This window comes from Podarcis melisellensis (genome assembly GCF_964234715.1).
Source record: "Podarcis melisellensis genome assembly, chromosome: 11".
Lineage (NCBI taxonomy): Eukaryota > Metazoa > Chordata > Lepidosauria > Squamata > Lacertidae > Podarcis > Podarcis melisellensis.
In genome coordinates, this window is record NC_138543.1 from 60,613,176 (window position 1) to 60,625,505 (window position 12,330).

Consider the following 12,330-nt stretch of genomic DNA (forward strand, 5'->3'; position numbering starts at 1 on the left):
CTGTGCATGCACAGATGCGCCGCTGCGGGTTGCGCTCTTTTCATGTTTCAAACGGGCCTCTGGAATGGATCCTGTTCACAACCAGAGGTACCACTGTACACACAACTGCTCACATTCCTCTCTTGGCCCCCTCACCTCTTCCTTTTCTCTTCTTCACCCTCCCATCTTTCCTGTTGTCGAAATAGATGTTGGAATCCTCTTGGGCCAGGGACCTTTCTGTTGCTGCTGTTGCTGCTTACGTTATTCTGCAACACACTGTGCATATTGATGGCACCATTGTGAATGAATAAATCCATTGTTGTTACTGCTTCGGTAATAGATAATAGACGCCGCAACATCTCTCGCATGTAACACTGCGATGGGGAATCTGGAAGTAAATGCATATAAACACATACCTCTCTCCCTCGCTCAAATGTCTGTGACAGCTTTTACGGGAAAGTAGCTGCACAGTTAGGAATGCTGGTACAGTAAATGCAATTCTAAAGGATGAATTAAAACCGCAAGCTAGCAACTGAAAAGATAACAGATAAAAGACCATTAAAATATGCCCTTTAGAACCCAATGGGACCACCTCTCCTAGTGTGTCCCACGGAGGACCTTATGGTCTTCAAACAAAAACATCTTGGAGATCCCTGGCCACAGGGAGGTTAAGCTGGCCTTAACCAGAGCCAGGGCCTTTTTGGCTGTGGCCCCGATCTGGTGGAATGCTCTGTCACAAGAGACTAGGGCCCTGCGGGACTTGACTTCTTTCCGCAGGGCCTGCAAGACAGAGATGTTCCACCAGGCCTTTGGCCAAGGTGCAGTCTGACCCCCTCCTTTGGTAATCCTCACAGAACTCTAGCCCAATGGTTCCCATTAATTTGATTCAGAATTGATTTTAGAATTGACTGATTTCATAATGTATTTCAATTAATTGATTGCGATTTTATGTAAACTGTGTTTCTTTTATTGTTGTTAGCCGCTCTGAGCCCAGCTTCGGCTGGGGGGGAGGGTGGGATATAAATAAATTATTATTATTATTATTATTATTATTATTATTATTATTATTGAGAAGACTAGATTCAAGGGTGAGCAACAGCACCCAGCATCCTTGTGTATATCCCAGGACTGCAGGGCATTCTCAGGATCTGAGTGCACTCTGCTCCCTTGCGACCCACAGCAACTTGTCTTCAGAGGCATACCAACCCTATATCTGGGAGGTATCTGTAGCTTTCACGAATTTGTCTAATCCTTTTTAAAGTGCATCCAACTTGGTGGCCATCACTGCCTCCAGTGGAAGCGAGTTCCAAAGTGCAGTTACATGTTGAGTGATTTAGGACCGGAAACCGTGGACCTAAATCTGCTGAAATCTGGATTGGCCCCTTGGGCCTTGTCCAGGGTCCTGACTTTGCCTTAGTTCCAATTATTGCAAAGCCTACTCGTTCATCATCTTGCTTGCACCTTCCGCCTCCTCTCAGTGGTGGTATTCACAATTTGGAAAAGCACTGTCAGATGTTGGTGGTGGTTGCTCGTGAGTAACCAGGCAGAACTCCGATCTGTCTTTTACAGGTTTTATTGTGCAAACTATTTACAGTGCACAAGGGACGCGGATGGTGCTGTGGGTTAAACCACAGAGCCTAGGACTTGCCAATCAGAAGGTCAGCGGTTCAAATCCCCGCGACGGGGCAAGCTCCTGTTGCTCGGTCCCTGCTCCTGCCAACCTATAAGTTCAAAAGCACGTCAAAGTGCAAGTAGATAAATAGGTACCGCTCCAGCGGGAAGGTAAATGGTGTTTCCATGCGCTGCTCTGATTCACCAGAAGCAGCTTAGTCATGCTGGCCACATGACCCGGAAGCTGTACGCCAGCTCCCTCGGCCAATAAAGCGAGATGAGCGCCGCAACCCCAGAGTCGGCCACAACTGGACCTAATGGTCGGGGGTCCCCTTTACCCTTTACTATTTACAGTGCAGATCTACCAAGTTCATGTCCGTCTCAGTCACTTGCCGAATCCAGGAGTGGCCCCTTCCAGTTTCTCCCCCAACATAAGAACTTCGGCACCCCAAGCCTCCTCCCCCCCTCCTTGCATTTCACCCCTCTGAGCAATCTGGGCGACGGAAGTGGCGTGCGTCCCTCCTGACCAGCCTGGCTAGGTGAGGCGCTGGGGTTCTCAGCATCCTCCTTGAGCCCTTTCCTCGCTTGGCTGGCCCCTACCCTCTCTTCTCCACTGGAGGTGTGGCTTTTCCCACCGCAGGAAGAGGAGCTGCTCCTCAGGAGCTTTGGAGGCTCTCTGTATCCCAACGGCCCTCCTGCCTCCCTCCCCGGTTCCGATGGCAGTCCTCTGACAAGCACGGTCACCATGAAACGACTCTGCAACCATTGACACACTTTGCAAAAAGAGCCTTAGGGTGTCAGATCTGAGCGAGCACCATGCCTACCAAGAAGAAAAAGAAAAAATATTAATTAATGGCACCCCGTGCAAATGGGTGACTGGAGAGCAAGTTAAGCTGATGGAAGGCCTTTTTTTGCACATACACACACCAGTACCATTTTGCATCCAGCTGTGTGACCCACTTTGCTGTTTGGCATTCCTGCGGACAGGTGGGTTAATCTGCCAAAGGGGAGGAATCAAAGGACTTTGTGTCCTGCCGTCAGTTCTGCCAGCCAGGCACCTTTGATATGTTCATGCAATCTACCACGTTTCAAAAGCAGGACTTTAATCCACACGCTCGCTGTTTTTTTTTTGCTCTCAGAACACCTTCCCCTTGACTTTTGAAAGTTTTAGGGTTTTCTATGCCAATGGTTCCCAAACTTTTTCAGCCTCCTTCCCCTTCGGTCTATAAACCCATCCCCGGCACTCCCTTGCCTATGAAAAATTATTACTCAAAATAGCACAACCCACTTCGGAAGATAATCACAAAATTTGAAACAGTAACAACTGATTCAAAATCCACTTTAAACGATTTAGTTTAATTAATTCAACAAAATTGATGAACTTGATCTAATGATACCGACTTTGCAAAGTAAATAATAATAATAATAATAATTAATAATAATAAATAATATTTATATCCCGCCCTCCGCAGTCAAAACCAGGTTCAGAGCGGCTAACAACAATAAAAGTAACACAGTTTACATAAAATCACAATCAATTAATTGAAATACATTCCAAAATCAGTTCATTCTTAAATGAATTCTGAATCAAATTAATGGCAACCATTGGGCTAGAGTTCTGTGAGGATTACCAAAATAGTCATTTACACCTCCAGCTTCTCTGCCTCCCACTTGCACTGTGGCAGCCCCCCGAAGGTGATCTCGCTGCCCCACAGGGAGCAGGGTCACCAACTTGGTCAACCACAGTACCATGTTGTTGTTGTTGTTTAGTCGTTTAGTCATGTCCGACTCTTCGTGACCCCCCTGGACCAGAGCACGCCAGGCACTCCTGTCTTCCACTGCCTCCCACTTCTGGTGAACCAGAGCAGCGCACGGAAACACCGTTTACCTTCCCGCTGGAGCGGTACCTATTTATCTACTTGTACTTTGACGTGCTTTCGAACTGCTAGGTTGGCAGGAGCAGGGACCGAGCAACGGGAGCTCACTCCATCGTGGGGATTTGAACCGCCGACCTTCTGATCGGCAAGTCCTAGGCTCTCTGGTTTAACCCACAGCACCACCCGCACCCCTAAAAGTCCATGGAGGAGGAGACGGCTATTGATGGCTAATGGCTGGGATGCCTTCACAGATAGAGGCAGCAATGCCTCCAAATGCCAGTAGCTGGAAAGCACTGGAGGGGAGAGGGCTCTGGTGCTCGGATCCCACTTGCGGGATTCCCTGCTTGTGTGGTGTCTGGTTGGCCCGTGTGAGAACAGGATGCTGAACTAGATGGTCCATTGGCCTGATCCAGCAGAGCTCTTCTTGCATTCTTACGATAATCTTTATTGTCATTGCCCCATACAGAACAACGAAATTGAAAAAATCTACATAAGACATTCAGAAATCAACAAGCCTGCTATCCCAGCCTGGTTAACCGTCTAAAAACTCTGATACCCTATTTTTAAATACAATATACTCCCACAGAGACTACCTTACACTGCGTTTAAAACCAAAATCACATTTGGCTAGAAACTCTTTCTCAGACGGCTAGTCCTAGTCTTTATAACCCTGTACCTTCTTCCAGAAGGCAGAACTGAAAGATATCATTTCCGGGGTGCGCACTATCCTGCGCTATCTCTGCAGCTTTCTTATGACACCTGACAGCAAAAATTTGATCCAAGGTGGGAAGAGTGCACCCAATTACTCATCTGCCTCTGGCTCTTCTGATCCTTGTTTACCTGCTGGGCACCAAACTGATCACATCTTACGAAGTACATTTTGCTGGCTGCTTTGAGCTCAGAGCGGTTTTTTTCCCTAACCGGAAGAAGAATGTTAAAGAGTATTTCAGGAAAATAAAATAGCTTAAAACTGCCAGATGGAATGGAGCTGAGTTACTTGGGCTGTCGTTCTTGTCTTCTTGGGGAATACAGTGGTGCCCCGCAAGACGAACGCCTCGCAAGACGGAAAACCCGCTAGATGAAAGGGTTTTCCGTTTTGGAGGTGCTTTGCAAAATGAATTTCCCTATGGGGTTGCTTCGCAAGATGAAAAAATCTTGCGAGTCCCCGCAGGTTTTTTTCCGCTCCCCCCCCCTTTTCCTAAGCCGCTAAGCCGCTTAACAGCTGATCTGCTGATAAGCCGCTTAACAGCTGATCGCTAGAAGCCACTAGACCGCTGTAGCGCTAATCCGCTAAGCTGTCAATGGGCTTGACAGAAATGTCAGGGGATCGTGCAGTCAATAAAAGATAACACTGAACACTAGAACAATAAGAACAGCAATGAAACTCAAAAAACAAAAGGCAATGGAACACATTCTAAATCCATTTTGGAAGCCCAATTCCCACTGCATGCTAGCAAAGCAGGCTATTGGGAACTCCTCTCTGAACCCTGAACTCCTGCAGGTGTTGGCTGAGGACAGATCCTGCCCTACCTTTCCCTGCCCTGGAGCCAGGTAAGGTGTCACCTCATTCAGCAAAGCGACTCTTCCCACACTCATGACTCACTGATAACAGGCTTACATTGGTGTAATTAGATGTATCATCTTTTTGTTCGCTGGTTACAAACGTCTCCGTTATTTTATTTATTCAAAATATTTATACATTGTCCTCCATCTAAATCGATTCTGGAGCTGCGTGCAACAGGCGTCAATAGAAATTGTTCACATACAATACGCTAAAAACAACTTGAATCCAAACAACAAAATGGAGAAGGAGGGGAACCAATGAAGCAAATTACTGTAATAGGACCATTTGAAAGGCCGGGGGAAATAAGAAAAAATGTATTTAACTGATGTTGAAAAGTTTGTAAATGCGGGTGCTAGTCAGAGCTCTTTACTGAGGGCCAACACCTCTGAGATGCAATTCCATCCAGCAGTATGATGATGATGATGATGATGATGATGATGATGATGATGATGATAATAATAATAATAATAATAATTTATTATTTCTACCCCGCCCGGCTTCCGCAGCCACTCTGGGTGGCTTCCAACCAAATATTAAAATACCGTAATACACCAAACATTAAAAACATATGAAATTTTGTCTAGGTAGACCCCCAAGGACCCCCCTTTTTTCCCAAATCCACCCCATCCCCAAGTTTGGACCTGCAGCACAATATGTGCCAGAGCCACCAAGAAGCTTGTTCACAGCTTCTTTTCCTCTTCCAAATCTAGCTTTTCCTACCTTGGCTTGCTTTCTCTCAAGTGTAACCATACTGTGACTGTTTCATTCACGGCAACAGATTAGACTTCAATGGATTCCTTTTGAGAAATAAATAGGACTTGGGGCTGTGAATGAGGCTTGATGGAATGATACCGATAAATAGCTTTGGTTTATATTAAAAAGAAAACCCGAGATCTCTCCAGTGTTATTTTTTATTATTATTATTTAAAAAGCTATCAGGGCTTCCTTTTAAATGCAAATGCTTGAGTTCTGCCACTTATCAGAAGATAAAGGGTGTGATAATACCAGCTCTTTGTAGTGAAATGGCATAGCATGATGGGATTGAGTGCCCATGTGCATTTCAATGGGAAGTAGAAGCCCCTGCATATCATATCGCCTCTAAATGGGCCAATATTGTGCGATATTTCATGCCAATGCATGCTGCTACTTGAAAAGAGGATTTACGTTCTGGCCTTTTCCCATCCTTGAGCGGGGAAAGGTGGTTGCCCACTGGCCACATGGCAATCCCTAGATCTCCCTATCCAGATTTGCCTGCAGGGTTCTCTGTGGGGCAAAAAACCTAGGATCATCTAGTCCAACCCCTACAATGCAAAAATCCGTCCGGGGACGGATTTGTGAATCTGGGGACCGTCTCTGGGAAAAGGGGGCATCTGGTAATCATAGGCTATGCCCATAATGAGTGTCTGTCGCTTACTAGTAGCTGTTGATCCAGGCTGATGGTGGATTGGAGCACATTTGCCACAACAGCCCTGTGAAGCAGGTTGGCTGAGAGTGAGCCACAGGCTCAAGGTCACCCAGCGAGTTTCACGGCCAAGTGCATACCCTCCCACACTTCTCTGATGAAAAGAGGGACATCCTATTCCATACCCGCCAACATTTTTCCGATGAAAATAGGGACGCCCTAAGGAAAAGCATTTTGAATTATGGTGCTGGAGGAGACTCTTGAGAGTCCCATGGACTGCAAGAAGATCAAACCTCTCCATTCTGAAGGAAATCAGCCCTGAGTGCTCACTGGAAGGACAGATCCTGAAGCTGAGGCTCCAAGACTTTGGCCACCTCATGAGAAGAGAAGACTCCCTGGAAAAGACCCTGATGTTGGGAAAGATGGAGGGCACAAGGAGAAGAGGATGACAGAAGACGAGATGGCTGGACAGTGTTTTCGAGGTTACCAGCATGTGTTTGACCAAACTGCGGGAGGCAGTGGAAGACAGGAGTGCCTGGCCTGCTCTGGTCCACGGGGTCACAAAGAGTTGGACACGACTAAATGACTAAACAACAACAACAACAAAAGATGTGGCCTATTTGACCCAATATATACTCTTTGTCCTGTCTGGTTATTTCATTGCATCGGGGTCATGGTTCCTTGGCATGCAACCACTGCTTTCAGAGCAGAATCAGTGCAGAGAGGAGTTTGGTGCTCAGAAATCCGCTATTCAGCCGGCGGTTTTATTTTGGGGGAGAGCTGATACGGTATGAATAGATTGTCACATAAGAAATATGCACTAGGCTCTCGGCTGATGGGGCTCATTTACATTAGGCGATGCTAACAGGGATCTATATCTATGGAACAGCTTTGACAGAGACAAATGCCACCTTCACGCAGTGCAGAATGTTATTGGGAAATGGCTGGTCCGGCTGATAGATGCATCGAGAGGTCCAGGCAGACAGTTTGCAAGCCAGGCCATCTTTTATTCTGCTGCCTGATTGAATTTCCACATCTGGAAATTGGATCAATTATGAGGCATTTGATTCAAGCTGAGATTTATCTTACAGACCTCCAAGTGTTTATCCTCCTCTAACTGCCCTCTTCTGAACTGTCAAAATCCGAAAGGCAAATCTCTCTGGTTTTCTACAGGGTGGCTAAAATGCAGAGTGGATTTCCATTCTCCTTGCAGAAGCAGCCAAAGAGTTATGCAAAATGAGGCAGTAACCTCTTGTCTGCCCCACTTTAGATGTAAGGTGGGAGAAAATGAGCATTTTGGAGGACTTGCTGCCAGGTAAATGAGTATATGGTTGCAACCTTGATCTACATAATGTATAAAGTTTGCCTAAACAGAGAAAGCACAATCCATTTCCCTGCTAGGTAGTTTGCAAACTGGTGTTAGAAACCCAAGCTCTGTGGTGGCTCTTGGTGGCATGATCTACCAAGTTTTTTTCCTGCGCAAATTCCTTCTAAATGGAGTGTTGGACTCATCCTGCACCCAACCGGCCTAGCAGAATAAGTCTGTCTAAGCAGAAAGGCAAACCAAGGTGAAATGTTAGGGCTTCTCTGGGGGGGGTGGTGGCGGCAATTGGACTGTGGATTAACTGGATGAATGGAGAAAGAACAGAGTTTAGCATCTTTCGGTAAATTCCAACTGACTCATTTGCTGGAAAATCTTTTGTGTTTCTGTTTCCCAGGTCAAGTGGCAGAAAGATGACATGGACAACAACTTGAACTTCTTCTCTGTCTCTTCCGATGGGCGCATTGTCTCCTGGACTCTGGTCAAGGTAAGCATGGGGTCAGCCCATCATTCCTGCCCCTGTTTAATATCCTGCTATGTGTGGTGTTTGGGGATGCTGCTGTTATGAAAGAAGGGACTTCGTCTTTCCCGCATTAGGCCTCACCATTCCTAAGTGCACATACCTATTTAAAAACAACAACAACAACAAAACAACAACAACAACAATTTTATTTATACCCCTCCCTCTCTGGCCATAGGGACACAGGTGGCGCTGTGGGTTAAACCACAGAGCCTAGGACTTGCCGATCAGAAGGTCGGCGGTTCAAATCCCCGTGACGGTGTGAGCTCCCATTGCTCGGTCCCTGCTCCTGAGTAGATAAATAGGTACCGCTCTGGCGGGGAGGTAAACGGCGTTTCCGTGCGCTGCTCTGGTTCGCCAGAAGCGGCTTAGTCCTGCTGGCCACATGACCCAGAAGCCGTACGCTGGCACCTTCGGCCAGTAAAGTGAGATGAGTGCTGCAACCCCAGAGTCTGCCACGACTGGACCTAATGGTCAGGGGTCCCTTTACCTTTACCTTTACTTCAGGGCGGCTAACACTAGATATAAAACAATTGATTGAAATACAACTTTAAAAAACAAGATTAAAATACATTATAATCAGCCTCATTTCAGCAGAAACTCAAAAACTTTTCTGGGGATGAAAACATCGTTTTCACCAAGGCCAAGTATTCAGACTGGTCCTACGTGGGCCAGAAAAAAGCCAGGGAAGTCCCCAAGTAGGAGTTCCATCACAGAAGGAAAAAGGGGAAAAGAAAGAGGAGTTGACAAAATTGAGAACATTAAGGCACTGAACTAGTCTGCCTCCATTCTTGATCTGCTTCATAAGTTCAAATGCTTCTCTGCAGGACTGTTCAGGTGTTTGATGTGGCTGCCCCCAACCTTTAGGGAGTCAGTTGCACTGTCAGCTGCACTCATGTGAACAAAAGAGGAGTCCAGTATTCTGTTCTCATGATGGCCAAGCAGTTGCCCCAAATAGGAGAAGCAGGACCCAAGCGCAAGTACACTCTCCCCTCTGGTATTCAGAGTCACTACTACCTCCAATTGCTCTCTTTGCAAAAGGCCACATTTTGTTGTTGTTTAGTCATTTAGTCGTGTCCGTCTCTTCGTGACCCCCTGGACCAGAGCACGCCAGGCACTCCTGTCCTCCACTGCCTCCCACAGTTTGGTCAAACTCATGCTGGTCACTTCGAGAACATTGTCCCACCATCTCGTCCTCTGTCGTCTCCTTCTCCTTGCGCCCTCCATCTTTCCCAGTATCAGGGTCTTTCCCAGGGAGTCTTCTCTTCTCATGAGGTGGCCAAAGTCTTGGAGCCTTAGCTTCAGGATCTGTCCTTCCAGTGAGCACTCAGGCTGATTTCCTTCAGAATGGATAGGTTGGATCTTCTTGCAGTCCATGGGACTCTCCAGAGTCTCCTCCAGCACCAGAATTCAAAAGCATCAATTCTTCGGCGATCAGCCTTCTTTATGGTCCAGCTCTCACTTCCATACATCACTACTCAGAAAACCATAGCTTTAACTATACGGACCTTTGTTGGCAAGGTGATGTCTCTGCTTTTTAAGATGCTGTCTAGGTTTGTCATTGCTTTTCTCCCAAGAAGCAGGCGTCTTTTACCACCTTAATAAATCTGGGTGGCAAACCTTTCACTTGACTCTCCTGCCGCACTCCTTGACTAACGCTGTGGTCTCTGGTTTCAGTGAAAAGCCTCATCTTCACTCCATTGTGCAAAGGCATTCAGGTTTTTGAAACAGATTCCAAAAATAGAGACACAGGCGCCTTTTTTGGCTTTATTCCTGAGGTGAGACATCTCAGCTCTTTGGCAGTGCTTTGTTGAGAGTTTCTCGTGGGGTACAGACCAAGGATGTTAAGCTACTTCCCCCCATTCACTCCATTATATATTTTTTTTTGAAGAAAGGAGGAACTTTCAAAGCACAATAGACTAAAGCAGCAATTCTGGAGCTGAAAGGGCTGTGCAGGCATCGATTTTTCCAGTTGTAGCACACCTCTCTAGGAAGAAGTGAAATCTAGCCCTTAAACGTTGATGTCTATTTTGTGTGTTACTTCTATTAACAGCGAAACCTTTGCTGGCTAAAAAGGGCTGTGCCTTCCAAATTGTGGCTGGCACCACAGGCTGAATTTTGGGGGGTGGGAGTGCGAAAATGAATTCCTATGCCCCACAAATAACCCAGAGATGCATTTTAAATAAAAGCACAGATTCTACTCATGTAAAAACACCAGGCATGCCCCACAAATAACCCAGAGATGCATTTTAAATAGAAGGACACATTCTACTCATTTAAAAACACGCTGATTCCTGGACCGTCTGTGGTCTGGATTTAGAAGGCGATTGGGCCTTTAGTTTGCCTTGTTGTTTAGTTATTTAGTCATGTCCAACTCTTCTTGACCCCCTGGACCAGAGCACGCCAGGCCCTCCTGTCTTCCACTGCCTCCCGCAGTTTGGTCAAATTCATGCTGGTAGCTTCGAGAACACTGTCCAACCATCTCATTGGCCACTGTGAGAATGGGATGCTGGGCTGAATGAGCCATTGCCCTTATCTAGAATTATCTTCTTATACAGTGGTACCTCAGGTTACATACGCTTCAGGTTACAGACTCCGCTAACCCAGAAATAGTACCTTGGGTTAAGAACTTTGCTTCAGGATGAGAACAGAAATTGTGCTCCAGCGGCGCGGTGGCAGCAGGAGGCCCCATTAGCTTGAGTGGTGCTTCAGGTTAAGAACGGACCTTTAGAACGAATTAAGTACTTAACCTGAGGTACCACTGTATTCTAGGTTCCACTAGTGGAAGTGCCCCGGGAGCAGAGTTTTGCTAGCTGGGTGCTCCTGCCTTCAGAAGCTTCCTGGCAGCATTCTCGCCCATCTCTCCTTCCCCCTGGGTCCCCTGGACACTGAAAATATCTTATCCAGAGGATTGGGGCCCCTGGAGCAGAACGAGGAGGTGGTACAGGGGGCTGCACAAAGAAGGGGACACCAGCAAAAAAACAACAACAACAACTAACCTGCTGCCCCACCCCTGTCCTCAAGGGGAATCCACTGCCGTATCCCAGTTCCCCTCATGAATGGAAGGAGTTCTTCTGTTTGTGGAGAGCTAGCTGGAATCAAAGCCTCTGTTAGCTGAGATTTTTGCATTGCAGCGGGTTGGACTAGATGACCCCTGGAGTTCCCTTCCAACTCTTCAGTTCTATGATTCTGCAACCCTGTGTTCCTGAAGAAGCTCTCATCTTTACTTTTCTTTGTCTTGTCTGAGCGTCCCTGCTGGAGACATCTGGAGCACCCACCCCCACCATGTTTCTGCGCCAGAGGAAAAGCTTTTCTGATGGGTATGGAACTGCCCTCAGATTAATCTCAGAGAACAGCCCAGATGTGCTTATAATAGCATGCAAGGACACATGCTAGACTCGCAAACTTCTCATTAAGACCCAGCTCCCGCAAACTGGCAGCCGCCGCCATGAAACATTCAGCGGTTTTGATATTCCTCTATCTCTCTGTTTTCTTTTCTTTCAAACCCCCTTGACAAAGTGTTCTGTTTCAAAGCGGTGCCTCATTGTTGTGACGCCAGTGCCGGCAATTGTTCTGATCTCTTTCTCCTTTCCCCAACAGAACGAGCTGGTTCATACAGACATCATCAAGCTTCTCGTGGAAGGGTCCACGGTGGAAGGGCCAGAGGGCCTGCAGCTGCAGACTTTTGGTACGGGCTGAAATCTCTCCTCCCTGCACTGCGCCCCCCCCCAAAGACCCCTTTAGATGCTGGCACCGAGGGCTGGAGTCCCAGGAAAGCTTTTTTGGGAGCCAGTGCCACAGAGCTCGGTGGGACTTGCTCCCAAGTAGCCACACCCAGAAAACTGCAGCGGAGTAACCCGAGTGGGGTGTCCTCAGGAGAGGGTCTGGAAACCAAGCCTTATGAGGAACGGTTGAGGGAGCCAAGTGTGCTTATCTGGGAGAAGATGAAGAGGGGATTTGATAGCCATCTTGTGCCCTGGATAGCTCAGTTGGTTAGAGCAGGGGAAGGCAACCTAAGGCCCGGGGGCCGGATGCGGCCCAATCGCCTTCTCAATC

General features: G+C 47.2%; 1 protein-coding gene across 1 annotated transcript in view; it reads left to right on the forward strand.

Moving 5' to 3' along the window:
- DNAI1 (dynein axonemal intermediate chain 1) overlaps positions 1-12,330 on the forward strand; it is a 156,462-nt gene that overhangs the window by 77,602 nt on the left and 66,530 nt on the right. Inside the window, exons 14-15 of the mRNA XM_081929717.1 lie at positions 8,152-8,241; positions 11,875-11,962. Coding sequence (XP_081785843.1) covers positions 8,152-8,241; positions 11,875-11,962 — 178 coding nt within the window. The remainder of the gene's footprint in view (positions 1-8,151; positions 8,242-11,874; positions 11,963-12,330) is intronic.